Source organism: Vicia villosa, linkage group LG6 (assembly GCF_029867415.1).
Source record: "Vicia villosa cultivar HV-30 ecotype Madison, WI linkage group LG6, Vvil1.0, whole genome shotgun sequence".
Taxonomy (NCBI): Eukaryota; Viridiplantae; Streptophyta; class Magnoliopsida; order Fabales; family Fabaceae; genus Vicia; species Vicia villosa.
In genome coordinates this window covers 111662997-111687981 of record NC_081185.1, presented here as the reverse complement: position 1 = coordinate 111687981, position 24985 = coordinate 111662997, and the positions used below count along the sequence as shown (strand labels likewise).

Genomic DNA, 24985 nt, shown 5'->3' with positions numbered 1-24985 from the left:
AAATTAGGGTTCCCAAATTAGGGTTTTTAAATAAACTCCTAAACCTAATTGATTTTAATTGTTAAATACCAATTTCTTTAAGAGAAATGGTCTAAGGGTACATGAGAAAGTCAATGACATTCTAAACTATCTCTAAACAAGTATTGACAAAAATATGCTAAGTTACCTTAGAGAAATATTCAAAAAGAAACCTATTTTTCTTGATTTTTCAATATTAAAAGACTTGTTTTTGATTAATTTTTTAAATGATGATAAATAAATATTTTTTGGATTTTTAATCATGGTATTAAAATACACTAATTAAATAAGACACACAAAAAAGAAGGGATTAAAAAGGTTAATTTTTCTATTTTTGGTGATTTTTTGAAGTTAAGTAAAAAAAGAAATAAAACAAGTGATAAAAAAGTAGGTTTGACCCTTGGAGGAATTGAACTCAGGACCTTCACTTTACCAGTTCAAAACAAGACCACTGGGCCAAGCACCAGTTGGTGATCATAAGGCCCATTCAATTGTCGAAATATCAAAACAATCCAGAAAACCTTGAAAAATAAAAGAAATAAAAAGGTCTGGGGCGAGGGGGATTCGAACCCCAGACTTAAGGGTCAGGTAGCACTTTAAGAGGAGAGTGTGTAACCAGTTGTGCTGAAACGATGTAGTCGTTTAGCAAACAACTTCAACACAATATATTTTAAGAAAACATGCTAAATGGAATTTAAAAAATTCCCAGCAACTTCATCTTCTTCACGTGAACAACCAAGGACATCATCCATGGCCAAATTCAAACTTTCTCAAAACTCAATCAATTTTGACAAATTAAAACCCTAACATGATCAAAATTGACTCACGATTCTAACAGTGGGCTTAGCAATAATTAAAAAACATTAAAACTCAAGAATTTCTGGAAATTCGTATGAACCCTATAAATTTCAAATTAAAATTAAATGCTTAATCTGAACAATCAATTCTCAAAACCTTAGGGCTATCATTCAGCATGTTATAACAAAAATTTTGGTATCAAGAAATGCATGAATTGAGTCCCATTCGAGGAACCCAGAGTTGAGCTTACATACCTCTGAAAATGGCTTCGAAGGGAGCAATTCAATGGACCTATGAATGCCTCAAGTGTTCAAAAAGCTTCTATGAACCTCAGGGAAGCTTTTGCAATGCTCAAAAGTTTTTGAAGATACCTGCAAAACAAAACTCGATATCACCTAGAATTTGAAAAGGTTATGGTGAGTTAGCTATGAAGATGGTGTTCCAGATGCAAAACAGATGTTTGGTTAGCTTCTATATGATGTTTAGAAGCTAACAAACATAAGAGGCCTCAAAACGCACGAGTGGATTTTGTTTTGGCAAGTTTGGTTCAAAGGTTTACTTTAATGGAGTTGTGAAGAGTGATTTCTGGTTATAGGTGTTTGGCAAGTGTTTGAATGTTATGGATAGCTTCCAAATGATAAATAGAAGCTATTTGAATGGTTGTTTTGGTTTGAAATTGTTTGGTTTGAAAAATGACAAGTTATGAGCTTAAAAAGGTCTTTAATGGAGGTTGAAAAGTGATTTTTGGTTTGGAAGTGTTTGAAAGGCTAAGAGAGGTATGGACAGCTTCTAATTGATGTTTAGAAGTTGTTCAAACTCTTGTTTGACACCCAGAACTCTTACAACAAGAATTCACCATAAAAGTGAAAAGAGGAGAAAATGGAGAATTTCAAGTGACTATGGACTTGGAGAATTCTGGTGTAAGGGATGCAATGAGCAATGCCCTCTATTTATAGGCAAGATTTAGGGTTTGTGGGAGGGGAAAACTCAGAAGTTTGAAGCCACATGTGATCTTGTACCATGTTGCTTCTTTGTGAAGAAATGAGAAAGTTATGGTTCCCATGGTAAGTACAAACTTTAAGCATGCTTGATATGATCTTAGAGGCTTTCTTGTTGGTTTCAATTTTCTTTTTCTGCAGAGGAGACATGGGAGAGGCTCAAGGAGAGTGGACTTTATGCATAAAGCCTCTTTACAAGAATGGAAGTGTGAACTTTAGTTCCAAAAATGGCATGGAACTTGGACAATGCTTAGAACACTTGGTCCATAGCTCAAAAGCAAGTGAAATCATCTGAGTTTGGCCATTTGAACAAGTTAAAATGGTTGTACTTGAGAGATTCTTTCAGATTTGCAAGGGTTTTGGTTTTTGTTCTTTACTTTCTTCATAAAACTTCTTCATTTCAAGTGTTCATGGTGCCATATTGACAAAATCATATCTCATGAATGGAGCCATGAATTTTCATGCTACTTAGCTCTTTGGAAAGCCCTTGTTACATACTTCAAATGAGTAGTTGAAAGTTTCCTCAAAATCCTTTTGGATCATTGAGAAAAATGGCCATAAAGTGGAGGAAAAACTAGGTAAAACACTTAGAAATTTTTTAAAGTTTTTGAACATAAACCTTGTTTGCTCAAAATCACTTATAAATAATCACTTTTTGAAAAAAGTTCCATTGTGATAAGTTGTTTGTTTTGCCAAGATCTACAACTTTCATGTTGGGGGATTTTTGAGTGTGTAAGCAAAATTTTGAGATCCATGAACTAGGTCAAAATACACTTAAAAACCCTAGTTTGACTTTTTGTTGACTTTTTGATTCTTGATGAATTCTTTGAATTTTCTTTGATCAAATGTCTTCAATATCCATATGATGATGATTTGAACCCTTAAAAGTCCATGGTTGACTATTTTCTTCAAAAGTCAAAGGTTGACTTGCACAGTTGACTTTTTCCAGATGAATGACTGTCTTGTGATTTTCAAATGAATCAAGCTCTCCTCTTCAAATGAATGATGTGGATGGATTATAATGTTGATTTGGATGCCCTTGAATCATATTTTGAGTCTTGGAACCATCTCCTGATTAAAAGTCAACCCTCCATAGAAATTAGGTCAAAAACCTTAATTGGAGCTTCTGATAAACTTGGAGGTGATTGATCTTGCATTGACCTATCCTTGGGCCTTGATATTGATTGGATAACCCTTTGAATCATAGAGGAATGTTGAACTCCTTTGTGGGCCTCAAAACCCTAATTTGTTCAATTTTCTCTTGATCAGTCCCCTGTCTTAGGACACAAGCAGCAAACAACAATTTTTTTGTATTTTTGGTTAGCAAATGATAAATGCATGATGATAATGATGATAATGATGATCATAATATTTAAGCTATGGTGGGATCTCAATGGTCAAAAATTGGGGTGCAACAAGAGGGTTAAAAACACCCTTTTTAATGGATTGATCGTCCATTTTACTAGGGGTGCTCAAAACCAAACCAACCCAATAGAAAACTGCAAACCAAACCAAACCAAACCGAAACCGCAAAAAACCGCATTTGGTTCGGATTAGTTTGGGTCATTTTTTAACAAAACCGCATGGTTCGGTTCGGTTTGCGGTTTGTATTTTGTAAACTGAACCAAACCGAATCAAACCGCATTATGTTACAACCTAAAATTTACTTAACTCACATCCAACCCAAACTTAAACCTATTATACATTAGCCTTATGATTACGAACAATTTTCTCATTCTTAGACATATAATTTCAGTCCTGATCTTCTCAAATCTCTAATAACATTATCGCACCTTCATTGCCACATACGTCTTCTCTCTTCTTCTATAGTCTCTGTACTCTCTTATATTCTTTCCTTTTCAACTTCTCATTTTTATATAAATGTTCTGTATTTCAGTTTCATATTTATCGCACATCTTCTTATCTAATCTCTCAACACTTTTTTTTCTTTTTCACCTTCACTAATCTTTCGTCTCTTCAATTTTTTGTTTCATTATAATAATTTTTATATTATTTTATGCTATTATTTTATGTTTAATATTCCACTTTTGTCTACTTTAATTTTTACATATTAAATAGAAAATTGTTGTCAAAATATGACGAGTTTTGTTGTTATTTGATAGTGTATGAATGTCTAAATACAAAATTATATTGTCATCTATATGTGTATGTATGACTCAATAAAATATTTGTAAAAAACCGAACCAACCGAGCCGAACCAAACCGCATTAGTTTGGTTTGGTTTGGTTCGGATTTTTTTTAAAAGCCAACCGAACCAAACCAAACCGCACTATTTTTTCTCTTGCGGTTCGGATGATTTTTTTCGTCAAAACCGCCCAAACCGCACCGCGAGCACCCCTACATTTTACACTTGAAACATGACCTACATTATCGCTAAACCATATTTCTTACACAACTCAATCATTTCTACACCTAAATATCGAATTCAATCTCTATTACAAAAACTCTAAAATAACTCGTAAATATCAAAAATTTACCGATTAAATGGAGTTTGGAACTTGTTGAAATGTGTTGGTAGTTGATATTGAGGTTATCGGTCGAACTCGGGAGGAAGAAAACAACTTCGGTGGAAGTTTGAATTTTGAGGTTGAGAGAGTTTGATAGTTTGGAAATGAGAAAGTGAAGAATGGGAGAGAGGAATAGTTTGACGCGAATATAACATTAAATGTTTCCGTAGATGCATCTACAGAAACTTCTGTATGTACATCTACGAAACAAAACAACGTTAAACAAAAAAAAATGATTTTTTCTTTACCCACCTCCCTATGGGGGTCACCCCCAGCGAAAAACCCATTTTACCCCGCTTCGGAAATGCATTTCCGAAATATTTTTTTTTTTCAAAATTTTTCTAGACTTCAGAAGTGCATTTCCGAAAAAATCCCAAAAATTGGGATTTTGACTAATTCGGAGATGCATCTCCGAAACAACAAAAAAAAATCTAAAAAAATCCCAAAAATTAATTTTAGGATATTAATTAATTCACATATCATAAATTTGATATAATTTATGAATAATGAATAATAATAGTTATATATTTTGATATAATTTATGAGTTATGAATAATAGTTATTATATATTTGTATCCTAATTCATATTTTAAAATTTAAAATAATTTTAATTAAAAAAATTAAAATAATTTCACTTACAAAATAAGTTATAATTTTTTATTTATATATTTATAATAATTGTTATATATTTATAAAAAAAATTAAAAAAATGAGTGTTTTAATTTATATAATAATTATAATAATTATTATATATTTATAAAATTTATTATATATTATATATTTATATAATAATTATAAAAATTAAAGAAATGAGTGTTTTAATTTATAATAATTATTATATATTTATATATTTATATATTTATATAGAGGAGGGCTCAAATTACACCAATATATTACACTTATAATTACACTCATTTATAACCTTTGATATTATTTTAATTCACTGGTTAGAAACAACAAGTTAGTGATTCATGATTCTTACTTAAAATAGTTTTTTCTACTTTTGGTAATATATAATTTTTATCTTATCAAATCATAATTAATTCTTATAAAATTAAATAAATCTCTCCAACTTTTTCTAACACATAAATAAATTTTATTTTTATAAAAAATACGTGCATAAATAATGAACAATTAATTAAAGTAAATAATAAAATTGTTTCAATTTTAAATAGAATAAAAACTAATGCTCAAAATGTGCATAAATAATGAATAATAAGCACATAAATGTTACAATTATATATTTTTTTTCACAATAAAATACAATTATATATTATATATTTATATATTTCACTTACAAAATTAATAATTATGATTATATATTTATATATTTCTATTCTGATTCATAATTAAAATAATTTTAATAAAATAATTTTTAACTTTAAAATTGTTTAGAAAATTTTGATTCACCTTAATTTTATTGATTTACCTTCATTTTATTGATTCACTTTCATTTTATACCTATTAATTGTATTGATTCGCCTTGATTTTAATTTTTTAATAATTATTAAATTATTTCGGAAGTGTATATCCGAAACATTCCAAGACCAATTTGGTCTTGGAATATTTCGGATATGCATCTCCGAAAACACCTCCCTCTCCCAAAAAGGGGTGTTTTCGGAAATGCATCTCCGAAAACTAAAAAAGGGGGTGTTTTCGGAAATGCATCTCCGAAAACATCTTTTTTTCGTGTTTTCGGAAGTGCATTTCCGAAAACATTTTTTTTTCCAATAAAAGTACGTTTTCGGAAATGTATTTCCGAAATAAGGGGTATTTTGGTAATTTCGCCAGAGGTGGGTAAGAAGGTTAGGAGGTGGGTAAAGAAATTTTCAAAAAAATACTTCAAAAGAAACATCTACGAAAGCAAGAGGATATTTTAGACAATTCACTTAGTGTGTGATATTCAAAAGGATGTGATAAGAGTTTCTTTATATTTATCTAATCTTATTTATAAATAAAAAAGTTAATGGCGATATTATAAAATTATAATTTAGTAAAATTATATAATTATATATACCACACACCATGGAGACCCTTCCAAGAGCAGATGTATCACAGACAACACACCACTGAGACTCTGACAAAGAAGATGCATCACAGACAAAAGCAAAAACCCTCCACACCCACGTGACTTAACTTCAAATCATAATAATTTCATTTTTCATAGTGAAAAAAAAAAATGGAAATGGAAATTTACAAAACAATACGAGAAATCAAGTACACCTAGATGGAGCTAGCACGAGGATCACGCGGTGAGTGCATTTCTTAAAAAAACAATGAAATAACAAAAAAAAGAAGAGAAATACCTCATTATAAATACACCTATGTAGCTGCAAAGAAAGATACACGGATCATAATAGAAAAAGAAAAAGTGAGTAATAATGGAGTTTATCAACATGAAGGCAATGATGAAGTTAGCTTTCATGCTTTTCCTCTTAGGCTTCACTGCAACTGTTGCTGATGCGGGTTTGGATTCAACTTCCTTCATCAATGAAGTCCTCTCCAATGGTGATGCAAGCAACAAAGCATGCTGTAATTCCTGCCCTTGCACAAGATCAATCCCTGCTCAGTGTCGCTGTGCTGATGTTGGAGAAAAATGTCACTCTGCTTGCAAAGACTGCCTTTGCACAAGGTCTCTTCCACCAAAGTGTCATTGCACTGATGTCACTAAGTTCTGTTATAAAAAATGTAACTAACTATGTTAGTATGCCATGCATTTGATGAAACAAATTCCATTAGGATCTGTTTTATATTATTTGCATGGAAATAATTAATGAAATAAAAATTACTGCTTGCCCATATATGCAGTTTGGTTTTTGCCAAACTGTAGGGTTAAGTGTTTGTGTTTAATGATTTTTCTCTTGAAATTATTTTGTTTGGTATCTTATTTAATTTATTGCAGAGTATTTTAATAAAATCATATATTTATGTAATAACACACTTTGAATGGCGATCATTAGACACAATTTAAAATGAAAGTTAATGGTTGCAAATATATGTTTATTTGCTTTAAAATATGGGCCTAAGAATCATCCGTCATTAGTAAGTGTGCTTTAATCATTGTAAGAATATATTTTATCTATCATTGATGTTGTTGATTGTTGAATTATCTGTCTCAAATATGCATTCTGTTCTTTTGGGAATATGTTGTTGCAAAGCATTCCATAGTGCCTTTTTAGTAGAGGTGTTGATGGTTCATGAACTGCACTGAATTGAACTACATAAATGGTTCAATTCAGTTTTTAGTAGCCACAATTAAGAAGTTTTTGAGGAGGCAGATGAAAAATACTTTGTCGAGTATGATCAGTGGATATTGTTAGAGTAATAATGCAAGTGTGAGTAAGTGGGGAATTAGTCACACATTAGATAGAAATGTGGTGACTTGAACATTTATAAGTGGGAGAATCTACCACCTATTATCTTAAGGTTTTATGTGGATAAGTGGTGTGTCTCTCACAAAGGTGAATACTCCTCAACTTTGTATCAGAAAAGACAATAGATTGGTACAGGAAAGACAAAAGATCGACAAAAGGCAAGGACGAAAGAGCGAACCTTGCACGCCAAGATTCAGATGATTCTGAATGGTATTCCAAGTCTTGAGATGCCTGACAAATTTTATGAAGGTTGTTTAGTCGGAAAGCAATCCAGAAATTCTTTCGCTTCAACTATGCCAATTAGATCATCCTGCATACTCGAAGTGGTACACTCAAATGTACGTGGTCCATTCGAAGAACATACCTTTGGTGGAAACAAATATTTTTTTTCATTTGTCGATGAGTTTATTCGAAAGTTGTGGATCTATGTGATCAAGAGAAAGGACGAAGTATTCTAAATCTTTAAGAGATTCAAGATACTTTTTGAAAACCAGAGTGAAAAGAAAATCAAAATTCTGCGAACAGATGGAGGTGGCGAATACACATCCAAGATGTTCGCAGAATTCTTTTCCAAACATGGTGTCGATCATGAAATAACTGCTCCTTATATGCCTCAACATAATGGAATTGCAGAACGAAAGAACAAAACTATAATGCATGCTAAAGGAGAATAATCAGCCAAAGTCCTTATGAGGTGAAGCTATTTCGACTGTAGTGTATATACTGGATAAGTCCTTACAAAGAAGTTGAAGAATAAGGTTCCTGAAGAAGTGTGGAGTGGCAAACAGGCTGTTCAATCTAGGGTGTTTGGTTCTATGTGTTTGGCTCTGAGGATGATTGGCTCAATGTGTTACAAGCATGTTTCTGATGCAAGAAGAAGGAAGCTTGATGACAAGAGTGAACCTATGATTCTGGTAGAATATCATAGAACTGGTGCATACAGGTTGTTCAATCCAGTTAATGTGAAGATTGTGTTGAGTCGAGGTATTGTGATTGATGAAAAATCTGCCTGGGATTGGAATTCGAGTAATTCAATTAACAAGCCATTGACAAGCTCTAACTTCGACGAGGAAACTGCTTAAGTCGAAGTTGATGAAATTGTCGAAACTCCAGTAGAAGCCGAAGTTGTTACCAACATTCCCGACACAATCGAAGTCAAATATGGTGTGGCTGATACAAGCTAAAGACCTTAAAGAACTCGAATTCTTCCAGCAAGACTTCAAGACTATGAAGTGGCTGGTGGTGATGAAGTCACACCAGATTGAGAATTAGTTCATTTTGCTTTACTTGAAGGTGATGAACCAGTCAACTATAACGAGGCTTTAAAGAGTCAACAATGGAAGTTAGCTATGGCCGAAGAGTTACAGGCAATAGAAAGAAACAACACTTGGGAGTTAGTCGAATTTCTACACATACAAAAGCTATCAAAGTAAAGTGGGTGTTCAAGGTGAAACATAATGTTGATGGGTCGATAGCAAGACATAAAGAAAGATTAGTAACTCGAGACATAATGCACAGTTGACCGACATTTTCAAAGAATTGAAGTTTGACAGATTCTTGAATTTGAAAAAGAAACACTACGCCAAATTTGTCTTTTAGCAGCGCATCTACGAAAACGCTTTTAGGAAAAGCGCTGCTATAGGGCTCGGTAAAAACAAAATTAAAAAAGAAGAGGAAAAAGCGCTGGTAAAGGGGGGGGGGTATGAAAGCGCTTTTGGAAAACGCTGATATATGGGGGGTATGAAAGCGCTTTAGCAAAAGCGCTGCTATAGTGTGGGGTATGAGAGCGCTTTAGCAAAAGCGCTGGTATAGGGAGGGTATGAGGTAGCCCTTTTAAAATTAAATTTTTTAAACAAAATAACAAAAATTGTAAGCGTTCTTTGCCTCTCTCAGAACTCTATTTTCACAAACATACGCTTTCTTCTCCGACGAACTCAGAGCCCATAGCCTCCGTCCTCTATCGCCGTCGCCGTTCTATTGCTCCGATACTAAAACCCTATTATCGTCGTCGCCGTTCTTCCATCAGATACCTAAACCCTATTATCGCCGTCGCCGCCTCGCTCTGATCCTCTCTCTTTTCGTCTCTGCAACTCCGTCTGTTGCTACTCCGACCGTCTCTGCTTCTTCTTTTCAAGCTTCCCCTCACAAACGCCATTCTCCAACTCCTGGTAAATTCCATAACACTGAAATTATATTTATTCATTTCAATTGAATAACAATGCTGTGGTTTGATTCTGGTTTGATGTTGGTTTTATCCATCAGACACTATAATATGAGAGTATAATATGTTTGATTTCTGGTTTGATGCTGAGAGATTACTATGTCGTTATGCTGCCGATAATCGATATGTTGTGAAAATACTTTGATACACTCTCCTGCTTAGGAAAATTATATATATATGAACATGATTTTAGTGTTTATTCATATGTTTTTTATAGTTGAAATTCTGTTTTTATCTTTTATACATAGCTATAAAAGATTTTTCTTTCCTTAGATTCGGTTCACCTGATGCTTATAATTGTTGGGTTGATAAACTATCTATGGAATTTGTTGAATTAGTAATTGCCTGGTATTAGTTTCTTGAGGTGAATCTTGCCTTTGATTTGTCAATAAAAGTTTGGTCTCTGATATCTCAGTTTTCTGTGTAATCTCATTTGCCTTTAGTTGGTTTCTCCCATTAATCTCTAACTTAGTTGTCTGATATATTAATCCCCTGGTGTGTTGATTTAGAAAATCTGTATACATGTTCTAAGGTTTATGAATGTTCAATGTTTTCATCTAAAGTATGCTTCTTATGATTTCATGTGCATCCTCCATTAAAAGGTTCTGGTTGTTATAAGTAATCTAGTAATTTTGATAAATGAAATGTTTTGATTAGGAATTGTAAAATTCATACGCGGCAGCAACACTTTTCTAATCTTTGAGAACTTATTAAACTTCTTGGCATAGCTTAGTAGTTGTTATAAATTGTTAGAAATTGTGTCTAATATGTCATGTCTAATTAGTTTTAATTCAAATTGAATTGTTATTATAATATTCTTATATAATTTCAATATGTGTTAAGATAAGATTCAATAGCCTCTTCTTGTTCAATTAGTTACGTGAATAATTAGTGTTTTTGTTTAGCTTACTTAACAATAAAACCATGATTTACTATTGTTGTTGTGGATGCCCGGATACTAATAGCATGATAAAACCATGAGTTAATTCGTGTTTTGCCCACTTTTGAACTTAATTGGAATATACCATGAACTTGTTGGTTTTTAAGCTATGGAGTATGACCTCATTTTTATGTATACTCACATTAATGCACTACTTATGCTCAATAAATACACATGTAAAAATGCTTGTCTATCCATGTCATTTTATACTCTTCAATTAAGTTTTTTATTTTATATTTTTCAGGAATATCTTTGCTAGATAGGGGTTACTTGTGAGGAGTGAAAGTTTGATCGTTTTCAAGAATCTTACATTGTGTGGGTCTAGAAGTTGCTTACTACTATACAGGTAATTAATTGTTCTCTCTCGCCAAAGTAATATGTTGCGTTTTATTGCTTCGGATTCATTCCGTGTATCCTTTGCGTTTTGACATAAACGCATTATACCGTTCCGTGCCTTAATAATTAGTTGTTTTTGTTTAGCTTAATTAAGACATGAGTGATAGATTCTAAACTGTGTTAATGTTTTAATGTATTGAAGTTTTAACATGAGTGATAGATTCTAAACTGTTTTAATATTGTTTTAATAGATAGATATAAGAGAGGTTTATGTTATAATATATTTGTGGTAGACTAGAGAGGTTGCATGTTAAATCTAATAGTTCTGTAACATAATTTTTCCCTACCAGCCTGTGACTTATTTTCTCTGATTCCAAAATAAAAACAGAACAAAACACTAGCAATTGAACTGCCATGTCCCTTTGTGTCATTCTCATTGGTGTAGTGTAATACTCATTATTCCGACATGTGGAATATTCTCTGATTTTTAAGTGATGAACTTACTAACTTTGTAACTTTTAGATTATATTAAGTAATACTCATTATTCCGACATGTGGAATATTCTTGATGTCAATTTCGTTAATCGTTAAGTGATGAACTTACTAACTTTGTGAATTGAATTCGCTATAGGGGTTACTTGTGAAGAGTGAAAGTTTGATCGTTTTTGTTTAGCTTAATTAAGACATGGATAAGACATGGATGAATTCAAACCGATTGTCGAAAGAGTACGAGAAAGGGGTATGGGAATTCGTTAAGTTTGCGGTTGCGCACTCCAAAGACCCGATTCGAATGGCGTGTCCTTGCATGGGTTGCTGTTATGGGGGTAAGGTTGACGGGAATCAGTTGGCATCGCATTTACTACGGTTTGGAATTGATAGAAGTTATACAGTTTGGAGTTTGCATGGTGAGAAAAGTAACGGGAATGTTGAGTCGAGGTGTAATACGAAGTATGCTTCAAACGACGATTGCACAGACACATACAATTATGATCGAGTCGAAGAGATTGCAGAAGTGATTTAAGAAGATCTTGAGGATTGTCCCAAAATGTTCGAGAGGTTGGTAAGCGATGCAAAGAAACCGTTGTATGATTGTTGTTCAAAATTCACAAGATTGTCTGCGGTGTTAAATTTGTACAACTTAAAGGCGGACAATGGATGGTCGGATAAAAGTTTCACAGAGTTATTAGCCCTTATGAAAGATATGCTACCAGAGGATAATGTTCTTCCCAATCGAACGTATGAAGCCAAAAAGATGTTGTCCTCTATTGGCATGAGCTATGATAAGATACATGCATGTCCAAACGATTGTGTTTTGTTTTGAAACGAGTATGCAGCGTTGAATGAGTGTCCTAAATGCGGTGCCCCTTGATATAAGAAAAAGTTGTCTCCGACCAAAGTCTTATGGTATTTTCCTATAATTCCGAGATTTAGACGCATGTATCGTAGTGAAACCGATTCAAGACACTTGACTTGGCATGCAGATGAAAGAATTATTGATGGAAAGTTGCGACATCCGGCAGACTCACCACAGTGGATGAAAGTTAATAGTGAATATCCTGAATTTGGAAAAGAAGCAAGAAACCTTCGCTTGTCATTGTCTACTAATGGAATGAACCCGCATGGTATTCAAAGTATCTCGCATAGCACATGGCCTGTGATTCTTATGATTTATAACCTACCTCCGTGGCTATGTATGAAGCGTAAGTACATGATGTTATCTATGCTAATTTCTGGGCCTAAACAACCAGGGAATGACATAGACGTATACTTGGCACCCTTAATCGAAGATTTAAAGTTTTTGTGGGAGAACGGTGTGGAGGTTTACGATGGGTATAGGAAAGAAAGTTTCAACTTGAGGGCGATGTTGTTTGGAACAATTAATGATTTTCCAGCATACGGAAATCTATCCGGGTACAGCAATAAAGGTCAAAAAGCGTGTCCTGTTTGTGAAGATGAAACCGTTACGATACGATTGGATCTTTGTCAGAAGAATGTCTTTCTCGGCCATCGTAGATTCTTAAATTCTAATCATCACTACCGTGGGTGGAGAAAAGCATTCAATGGAAAGGCCGAACAACATACAGCCCCGCCTTTTTTGACAGGTGATCAAATTTTTGAAAAGGTGAAAGATGTGAGCACTCAGTTTGGCAAGCCTTTTGCACATTCACTTGTCAAGGGTGGGTGGAAGAAGAAGTCAATTTTTTTTAACTTCCATATTGGAAGTCGTTGTACGTAAGACATTTCCTCGATGTTATGCATATTGAAAAAAATGTATTTGACATCGTTATATGTATGTTACTCAATATACAAGGAAAGTCTAAGGATGGCCTTAACATAAGGAAGGACATGGTAAACATGGGAATGAGAACTGAATTGGGACCCGTGACGAAAGGAAGACGAACATATCTGCCACCTGCTGTTTACACTCTATCTAGAAAGGAGAAGAAAACATTGTGTAAGTTCCTCAGTGAAGTTAAAGTTCCAGAAGGCTACTCTTCAGATATTAGAAGACTCGTGTCCATGAAAGACCTCAAGTTAAAGAGTTTGAAGACGCATGATTGCCATGTTATAATGGAACATTTTTTACCAATAGGTATACGTTCTATTCTGCCAGAAAAAGTAAGAAGCGCAATAACTAAACTGTGTTTTTTCTTCAGGTCAATTTGCAGTAAGGTGATCGATCCCGTGATCTTACCAACATTGCAAAAAGAGATAGTTGTTACTTTATGTGATCTTGAAATGTATTTTCCTCCCTCGTTTTTTGACATAATGGTTCATCTAGTCATTCATCTTGTGAAAGAGACACAATTGTGCGGACCAGCTTATATGAGATGGATGTACCCTGCTGAACATTATATGAAAATATTAAAAGGGTACGTGAAAAACAGAAGTCGACCGGAGGGTTGTATTGTCGAACGATACATTGTTGAAGAAGCGGTTGAGTTTTGTACTGATTTTCTGTCAAATGTTCAATCAATTGGACTCCCCAAATCTCATATTGTTGAAAAAAAGAGAAGGAAAAAGGCTAATTGGAAATAAAGTTGTGACAATATCAATGGTCGAGCGGGATCAAGCGCACTTGTATGTTCTGCACAATGAGATTGAGGTTGAGCCGTATGTTGAAATGCACAAGGTTGTTCTCCGAGATTTAAATCCGAATAGAAATGAGAATTGGATAGTACGAGAGCACAATCGAAGTTTCATACCGTGGTTTAGGGAACATATTTATTCAAAGTATCGTTTAGATCCTGCTTCAGTAACAGAAAGGTTGAGATGTTTAGCCTATGGTCCAAGTATAATTGTGTTTTCTTATAGCGCATACGCAATTAATGGATACACATTTTATACCAAAGAACTGGATGACAAAAGTACTATGCAAAATAGTGGTGTTACCTTGGTAGCTGAAGCAATGCACATATCAAGTGCGAATGACTTAAATCCGAAATTTGCAAATTTGTCATATTTTGGGGTTATCGAGCGCATTTTGGTGTTTGATTACGCGAAGTTTCAGATTCCTGTATTTGGTTGCAAGTGGGTTGAAAATAATAATGGCATACGAATGGATAAGTCAGGATTTTTGCAAGTGGATCTCAATAGGGTGGGGTACAAAGATGAGCCTTTCATTCTAGCCTCTCAAGCTAAACAAGTGTTCTATGTCAATGATCCGACAAGTACAAAATGGTCTATAGTGCTTTTATCTAACAAAATAGTTGATGAAAACATTGGAGATCAAGGTGATATTGGTGTTGGCATTGAATCTTGTACAAGAAACGATCAAAATGAGAATGAATCGTTTTCAAGAAATGATCATAATGAGGGTATTTGGGTCAATCCAACCGTCCGCGTTGTTAAGAGACGCGTAGAACACAATCCTACCAAGAAAAGAAAGAGACGTTAGTGAAAAAGGTAATAGTATACATATTCTGACTAATGTGCTTTATTCAATTTGTACCGATTGTTATATATTCAATTTGTATAGTTTTTTCAATTTGTATTCCGATTGTTACAATACTTATTCAATTTTGGTGCATATTTTCGTTTTGTACATAACTTTTGAACCATGTATCCGTTTGTCGACTTCTTTACATGTAACTATACTATTTTGACAATTCCTGAGCTGCTCATTCACTTATCTTTACATTTCGGGACTATTTTTTATCGGTTTTGCTTCTGCCCGTGATCAAAAGTCGGGCTTAGGGTCTGAATTTCGGAAAACCGACTTCATTTTTGAGTCCGTGAGGACGTTTTACCATAGCCATGTAAATTTCGTTCAATTCCGACAACTTTCTTTTTTTTGACGCTTATTCTGATTTCATCGATTTCGATTCCGATTTACTTGTACATGCATGGTTTGACTTCCATTTGACTTGTATAGATTGTTAGCTTATTAATAGTGTACTAATGTGCTTTATTTTGTTTGATACAGGTTCAATGGCTAGTAATCAAGAAAACTCACAAGAAAACTCACAAGATAGAGATGCTCCAGATACAAATCCTCCACCTGATACATCATTAAAAGAAGTTGCATGAGGCATCACCATTATGAAGGGAATCATTCGACATAGAGACCAAGGATTAATATATAATTTGGAATGGAATTCTGATAACCAACCAATTGGTCCTAATTCTGCAAAGTTGACAAGCTATATTGGTACACTTGTTCGTTTGCATATTCCAATCTCCGTAGCTAAATGGAATCTGAAAAGCAAAGAGTTGGACGAGAAAAAAAACATGATTTGGGACGAGCTTAAGGTATCATATATGGTTGTAATTATTATCTTGACGATAATTTGTTTAAATTACTTATACTAACACACACTATGCGTATGTTTGTTTGCAAAGGTCTTTTAACATACCAGATGAGCGTAAACGCTACATTCTTGGTTTGGCCGGAAAAAGATATAGAGGGTGGAAAGCTTTTTTAACAAACACCTATCTTAAGGATAAAGAAGGAAACTTTCTTGAAGAGGCCCCGGGACGTCCAAAAAAGTATGAGATCTTCATTGATGAAGAAGATTGGGTTGAGTTTGTAAATCAAAGAGATGAAGCTTTTCGGAAAAGGAGTGCCACAAATAGTGCGAGAGCATCAAAACCCGCGTATCCATACATAAAAGGACGTTTGGGATATGCACGCTTAGAGGAAAAAATTGTAAGTAAATAGAAATGCGTTTTAATTAATTGTCTAAATGTGTTTTATTTGACGATTTTATCATTTGTGTCAATGCATAGTTAGAGGAGACGAAAAGTGAGGAAACCTCACTTCCAGTACATGTGTTGTGGAAGGAAGCTCGTGTGGGCAAGAATCATGCTGTCGATCCCGATGTTCAAAGAGTTTATGCTGAATGTGTAAGTATAACACTGTGTCTTTAATTAAATCAAATGTTTTTTAATATATAATTGATTTTTTTATCTCCACTAATAATCATTGAAATGTAAATGAATTACAAGAGACCATGTCGCAATCGGTATCCACCGGTGAGGACCAGGATGATAGGAGCGTACTTAGTAGAGCACTAGATGCTCCTGAGTATCCTGGTCGGGTAAGGGGTAAAGGTCATGGTGTGACTCCAACCTCTTTTTACAAGCATTCTAGGAGAAGAAATCCTACCAATGAAGAAGTGTTGCAAAAATTGCAGGAATTACAAGCACAAGTCTCTGAATTGCAAAGAGATAAAGAGATGTATATGAGAGAAAAGTGCAATACTTCATCGGTGAAAGATACTAGTGATAAAGCTAGTATCAACTGTCAAAGAAAATTTCCCGAGGTAATTATAAATTTTTTTCCTTACAAATTGTTCTATTTTATTAATGATAATGACTCTATATTTACTATTGGTTTAGGGAATTTCATGTTGCGCGGGACTGCATTGTCAAACAGGTTCCGTTTCGTGTCTTCCGCCCATTGCAACGGAATGACAATTACTACGGAACCGGAATCAGTTAGACATCGCTTAGTCGATAGATTCCTGTCCACCGGCAATACAGAAAGTCTGATTCTTTGGGCGTATAATACCTGACCAGTAGGGTTAGTTTCTCATTCTTGGTTCATCTAATCTTTATTTCTTTTGCGTAGCAAAATTTTCATATAAACTATTGTTTTAATTTATAGAGCACACTGGTTGTTTCTTGCTATCAACCCTATAAGAGAAGTGGTATATTTTCTGAATTCGGTAGATGGTGAGTGGACCAATTATCCGGCTATGAAGTCAATGGTTGATACGTAAGTGAGATCGTTCTAAATATTCGTGTATATTTATATATTTAATTATTTGTGAGATTGATTTAAACATATGCTTTTATGTTTTTGTTAGATCAATACAAGTGTTCCGAAGTCAAAGAGACGCACAGGTATCCCGGACTAAATCAAACAACATTACTTGGATCAAAGTGGAGGTACATTAATTTTCGCAATTTTGCTTATAATATTTATGCTACTTAATAAAACAAGACAACTATAAAATCTTATTTGTTTTTCTATGTAGTGTCCGATACAGCGAAACAGTCAGATTGCGGATACTATGTTTTGAGGTTTATGAAAGAAATCATTCAAACGAATCAATTAGAGATTCCAATCACGGTATGGATTTATAACTTAAGATAATTTCTTATAATTTATTACATTTAACTAAATCATTCATATTATGTTTTTGTCATGTAGTACTTTGATGACTTCTATGCTGCTTCTTACACGAGACTTAAGTTGGAAGAAAACAAAGAGGAATTGTGTCAATTTTATATTCAACAACTATTCATATAGGTATGAATACATTATTGTGTGAACAGTTTTATGACTACATTATTTTGTTATGTAGTACTTTGGTGGATTGATTTGAAACTGATAGTTTGTTTCATGTTTGTTTTTGTTGTTGTTGAGCCTTTAATTGACCGTGTTGTTCTGTTCATACTTTGCAGGACCAGGCCGGGAAACGATCAAACTTTTGAAGTATAATATTATAGTACTCTAGGGTGGTTACTAACTTTGTTCATACTGTTACCAATATTTGAAGTTTAATATCGTTGATGTTACTGATTTAGTTTGTTTGACATGACTTAGTTACATGTGAAACTTTCTGTATATATATCATACTTTACATGATTTAGTTGGTTTGACAGGAACTATAATGATGTATATATATAATTTTGGATATTATAATGGTATTATATTAGTATATATATATATATATATATATATATATATATATATATATATATTGTCCTACCTATGGTTGAAAATATATCGTCGAAAATATATTACAGATCGAAAATATTACAGGTTGAAAATATATTACAGGTCGAAAATATTACAGGTCGAACTGGGAGGCTTAAATTACAGGTTGCACTTTAAAATACCTCATTTAGCAACGACATCGCTTTTAAAAAACACTCTTAAAGGGCCACCTACTAAAGCGCTTTATTACTAAAAGCGCTGCCTAAGATTAAAAAAAAACATAAAAAATAAAAAAAAGCAACCTACGAAAGCGCTGTTGGAAAAGCGCTCTTATAGGGGGGGCTACCAGAGCGCTTTTTCCAGAAAAAGCGCTCTGATAGGGGGGCTACCAGAGCGCTTTTTCTGGAAAAAGCGCTCTTATAGGGGGGCTACCAGAGCGCTTTTCTGGAGAAAGCGCTCTTATAGGGTGGGCTACCAGAGCGCTTTTCTGGAAAAAGCGCTCTTATAGGGGGGCTACCAGAGCGCTTTCAAAAGCGCTTTCGTTACCTACGGCAGCGCTGGCTTTGGCAGCGCTTTAAAGCGCTTTAGTAGCCCAAAAAAAGCGCTTTGGTAGCCCTTTTCCGTAGTAGTGAAATTAGAAATAGTTGAGATCGATTATGATTAGCGTATGTTCGACAACTTAGATTATAGGGGGGTATGTTGAGATATTAGATAGAATCCAAGTTGAGTAATCCAAGCCCAAGCCCAAGCCCAATTAGAGTTTGTTAGCCTACTTAGTGTACAAGTTATTTGTATATTAATATATATAGCTAGTTTGTAATTCAGTTCACACAATTCAATTGTATCAATTCGTATTTTCTTTCTATTATTCTCTCATCACTAAATGTGTCTCACACACTAACATTAACGTTTTTTAAAAATCTTTTTAAATCTCAATTCACAACTATTGTTTCTGAAGTTATTTGTTTACCAAGTGGCACCAAAATCTAACTTTTGAGCATAAAATAATCGTCTCCAAAAACAAGATGAGGTCAAACTGTTAAGAGTCCCACATCGGACAATATATGGCCTGAACATGTCCTTATAAGTGGGGGCAATCCTCACCCTACGAGCCGGTTTTGTAGGGTTGAGTTAGGCCTAACCACACTTCTTAACATGGTATCAGAGCCTCGTTTAAGATCCGGTGGGCCACCTTCTATGGTTTCCGCTATCGGGCCACCCGCCATTTATTTTCACGCTCCAGTTGTCTAGTCCTGGGCGTGAGGGGGTGTGTTAAGAGTCCCACATCGGACAATATATGGCCTGAACATGTCCTTATAAGTGGGGGCAATCCTCACCCTACAAGCCGGTTTTGTAGGGTTGAGTTAGGCCTAACCACACTTCTTAACACAAACAATTTTTTTTAAGTTCAGACATTCTATAAACAGACTCAACCTTTCAATAGTTAATGATGTGATTATTCGAAAGAAAGAATGATATTTTTTCATAATGTTGTATATATTAATCTGTGGATGATGTAGAAAATGGTCTATTTATTCCAATTCGTTTGGTAAATAATGAAGTGATAATTTACTTAGATCTCTCTAGCTCAAGAAACGAAAACAACCTCTCTTCCAAAGTTGCTAAGGTGAATGAGACATTGGCCTCAATTAATTTTTTGGTAATGGTTTCTATCAAAGAAAAGTCGGTGGTCCATGCTTACATTACAACTTGTATACTAATCCATTAGATGCATGCATCCATATGTTAGTTAGTTTGGCATTTCTAGTTAGCTTTGCAATCTTTTGACTTTTTGGATATTTCATTGAATATTTTGGTCATGTACCTTTCTTGCTAGTTGTTAAATTATCCTTTCTATTGACTTTATGGCATGAGATTAATAGACCTCTTAAATGTATGGCCCTGGTTACACTCTATAATTAGAACCTTGTAGCTGCATGCCTCTTCACACAGCAAAGAAAGATACATTACAAGAGTAAAATAAAAAGATATCAAGCGAGTAAGAAAGCAATGATGAAGTTGGCTCTGTTGCTTTTCCTCTTAGGCTTCACTGCAGTGCTCTCCAATGGTGATGATGCAGTTTACAGTATCAAATCAACAACAACAGCATGCTGTAATTCCTGCCCTTGCACAAAATCACTCCCTCCTCAGTGTCGTTGTAGTGATATTGGAGAAACATGCCACTCAGCTTGCAAACGTTGCCTTTGCACAAAGTCTATTCCTCCACAGTGTCGTTGTGCTGATATCAATGATTTCTGCTATAAAAAATGTAGTTAAGTATGTTAGTATAACATGCATGTGATGAAACAAGTTCCTTAGGCTTTGTTTTTGGTTATGTGTATGGAAATAATTAATGGAATAAAATTACTGCTCGCCCATATATGCAGTTTGGTTTTTGCCAAACTGTAGGGTTCAAAAGTTTGTGTTTAATGATTTTGCCTTGAAATTATTTAGTTTAATCTCCTATTTAAATTACTGCAATGTATTTTAAAAAAAACAGCTAATTAGTTACCACACATACTTTTAATGAGCCATTATGCGCAATTTAAAATGAATTGGAGGGTAATTGGAAGAATTTGTGGAGCATATCTGCTCCTTCTAGAGTGAAGCATCTTTTATGGCGAATTTCTAGAGGTTGCCTTCCAACTTGTACAAAGTTGAAACAACACCATGTACTTTGTCCTTCTCTTTGTCCTTGGTGTGAATTAGAGGAAGAGGATGAGTGGCACATTTTTTTTGGTTGTATTTCTACGGTTCAAAGTTGGCGGGCAGCAGGTTTGTCTTCTTTAATTGACACTCGTTTACATTCTTTTCATGATGCTAAGTCAATTATTTTTAACGTCTGTAGTCGTGAGGACCGTAGGGATGCGGGCAGATTTGCGGTCATGCTTGAGGCTCTTTGGAGAAGTAGGAATAATGTGGTGTGGCAAGATAGTCAAGAAGACGCAATAAGAACTGGCTTACAAGCCTATCACAATTGGTATGATTGGTTTCAAGCCATAGAGGAGTCTGTGGTGTGCGATAATAATAATAATTCGGTTATTTGGATTCCACATATGGTTAATCGGGTGAAGTGCAATGTTGATGCAAGTTTTAATAATGTTCGTGGATCTACTAATAGAGGGTGGTGCTTTAGGGATCATTTGGGAAGATTCATCAGTGCAGGTGCTTCGTGGGATGTGGGACTTTTGTCCGTTTTTTAAGCCGAAGCCATTGCTCTAAAGGAAGCTATCCAGCATGCTATCTCCTCCCAATTTTCCATGTTATCTTTGAAAGTGATTGCCAAGTTATTGTCAATTCTATCCATACTAAGCATGTCGGATCCTCTGAATTTAGTTTTATCATTAAGTCTATTCATAATTTGTTATGTTCTTTTCCGAACTTTGAGGTTAAGTTCATTAAGCGCCAAGCGAATTCGGTTGCCCATACGTTAGCTACGGCGGCCAATTCATGGACTAGGCGTAGGTTCTTTAATATGATACCTCCTTATATTGAACGATGTTTGATAAATGAAATGTGTTAAGTTTGTTTCTGTCAAAAAAAATAATAATTGGAACTATATGGTTGCAAACTTGCAATCTGTCAAAACTATGTAGTTTTGGCATAGTGAAAACTAAATACCAAATTGTGAGTTTTTTTTCTTTCAATTAAATCGGGTGTTTATTCAACAATTGAGGTTTGTAGATGACGTAAATAACTATCACAAAAGTTATATGTTGAATTTTATTGCATAAATTATATATTGTTCGGTCTATCTTGCCTCTTTTGTATCAAGATTTTGGAGAATTTGGGTTCTCATATTAATATACTCTTGCTTAAAAAAAATTGTTCTTTCTTTAAAGAGTTGAAAAGAAATATCTAATTTGTGAATTAATAGACCAATTTAAAGCAAATGACTTTGAATAGTTAACATTGAATTCTTGAATTATTTGAAAACATTTAGGTTGCCAAACCACTCATGTTGTTGTAAAATTTAGATCAACTTGGAGAATTATGTAATGGTAATAGTTTGATAGTAACTAGGCTTGTTAATCATGTGAAAAAATCGGTCCAAAGATGTCAATGTCTCCAATATAATTAACCATGGTAAGAAGGAAATCAATTATTGTTTCATTTGTTAAGCCAATTAACAAGTATTTAAGTCAATTATTAAACTAAATCGGTATTGTAATTATTTAAAAAATTAAATTAAAATTTAAAATTTTTCTGCTAAGCAATTGAGCAATCTAATTAAAAGAGTACCCTCCTAATTACAAGAGATGGAAAACTTACATAAAGTTCGATGAACATTTACACCATAAATAGAAATCTCTATAAATCTAGAATTTATGCCAATGACATGCCAAAATCAAGACAAAAGTTTAACACTTTCCATAACTTTTATTACGTTGGGACCTCGTTCTTGAAGATGGCCGAATTTCTTAAGATCCACAATGTCCAACAAGTTGCTAACCAAATTAACAATACCTTTTTCGGAGAAAATTTTCTCCTAAGAGCCTCGTATATTCGGAACAAGTGGTTTAACAACGACCACTAAGCATCTTGGGATAGATCCATCCAACTCAACACCCAGCTCCAAACAACTTTAGAAAACGGGCAAAGCAAACAACATATGATTTAAATACTCTACCTCAGATGAGCGAAAAACACATAAGAAATCATTGCTATTCAGAAGCACTCCCCCTCCTTGCCAACTGTTCCTTGGTTGCTAATCTGTCCTTTAAACACCTCAAACCAAAAACATGAATTTTCGAAGGGACCTTGGATAACCACAATCACTCCAAGACTTTCAAAATAGGATTCACCACTTTTATAAACTCTATATAGCCTTCTCGAACATGGTATTTTCTTTTAGCATTTCGAAACCAAATGAAGTTGTCACCCATGTCACTTGGACCTACATGGATCAACAGCTCTCATAATTCCTCTGCTTCAATCCTAACAGCCCCCTCAATATTGAATATGCCAAACCCAAACACCTTGAACAACAACTCCCATGTCCCTTACTGCAACATCCTTGTTCTAAGAGTAATGAAACATTAATGGAAAATTGTTTATGAGAAATTCCACCCAACACGTACCATTTTGTTTTCCAGAACAGAGCAATATTTCCTAACCTTCCATAAACTTGTCCAGGTGGTGAACCTCACCATCCCCCAACGCCTTAATGTCCCTCCACCATAATGATGTTCTTTTTGCACTCACATACACCATACTCCCCATAACACTTAACTCCAAAGGACCGTACCTATGGATCAACAATGACCTACATAATGCATCCTTGTCCACTAAAAGTCTCCACCTCCACTTACTCAATAGAAAAATGTTGAATGCTTCGATGCTCTTAACACTGAGTTCTCCATCACTCTTGCTCTTGCACACTTTCTCCCAGCTCACCCATGAAATTCTCCTCTTGTCCGCCCTTCCTCGCCAAAGAAATTCCCTTTGAATTCTTATTAGATCCTTCAAAACAACTTTGGAAGTTTGTAAGCTGACAAGAAATAAATAGGGATCGCGTTGAGTACCAACTTAATGAGAGTGATTCTTCCCTCAATCCAAAGAAAACGACTTTTTCATGGGGATAACATTTTATTTTTATTTAACCTTCTTTTTACAAATAATAATTTAAATTTTTTTAATTCATGATTATTTCAAACATCATCAACAATTTAATAATTAAAATAAAAATAAATTAATTATTCCTATTTATTAGCTCTTGGATGATATTTTAAATTAATGATAATGTTAAATAAAAGGTTAGAAATCTTTTAACCGTAACAAATTTGGCGTCAAGATTGTGGTTAATAAATTAATTTTTTTTGAAAATTTCTATTGAATAATTTTGAAGGAAATCAAGTGATATAAATTGCTTTTATAAGATTTTAATGTTAATTTAATTCATTCAACTTTTGTGATACAGTTATTTCGAATTAGATAGCATATTCATCTTTTAAAAAGAAAAAAATATAGAAAATTAGAGATCTTAATATAGAGTATGAATAATACAAGAAAAAATGTTTATGAGAATTAATATTATACGTACAAAATCCTCGAGGATAATGCGGTTAACATGGCTCAAAATATTTTATTTGTTTTTATTTTGTAGGTTTTCGTAACAATATCAACCACAATCATAAGGGATTTATGGTTATCTAAGACAATTTCAATGACAACTCCAATCGCTAGACTCAAATCAACGGTGTTGAAGCTGTTCAGCAGCAACCAACTCTCATTGTGCCGAAGGTCAATTACGCTAAACTATTATCTGATATGTCAAAAACTGAAAATTTCAAATCTGAATGCAACAAATATGAAGCATCCACTTCCAAATCTTAGGCCATAGTTATGATGGCTACAACACAAGATTATTCCTTACATGGAATTTGAAGCTCAAACTTGGTTTGCTGACTTAAGTTCCTTTCACCATCTTACACTTTATGCTCACCTTTTACATAGCAAGAAATATTATGTTGATCATAGTAGTAGGGTGTGTGTTGTCAGTCATTCCTTAGAAATTTGAATGTGTCTTTCTATGTATAGTGTTGCTTTTTAGGCAAAATATGGATAAAAAATTAGGGGGACAACTTCTCTACCCATCTTAAAA

At 34.1% G+C, this 24985-nt stretch overlaps 1 protein-coding gene across 1 annotated transcript; it reads left to right on the top strand.

Annotated features, from left to right (window-relative positions):
* The first annotated feature begins 6685 nt into the window (after nucleotides 1-6685).
* On the top strand, nucleotides 6686-7192 carry LOC131612102 (Bowman-Birk type wound-induced trypsin inhibitor-like). The gene has a single exon (XM_058883915.1). It carries the CDS (start codon nucleotides 6724-6726, stop codon nucleotides 7036-7038), a length of 315 nt encoding a protein of 104 aa, XP_058739898.1. The 5' UTR covers nucleotides 6686-6723; the 3' UTR covers nucleotides 7039-7192.
* Nucleotides 7193-24985: the final 17793 nt, after the last annotated feature.

Coding starts and splice junctions, on each gene's coding strand:
- LOC131612102 (XM_058883915.1), top strand. CDS start 6,724: ATGGAGTTTATCAACATGAAGGCAATGATGAAGTTAGCTTTCATGCTT.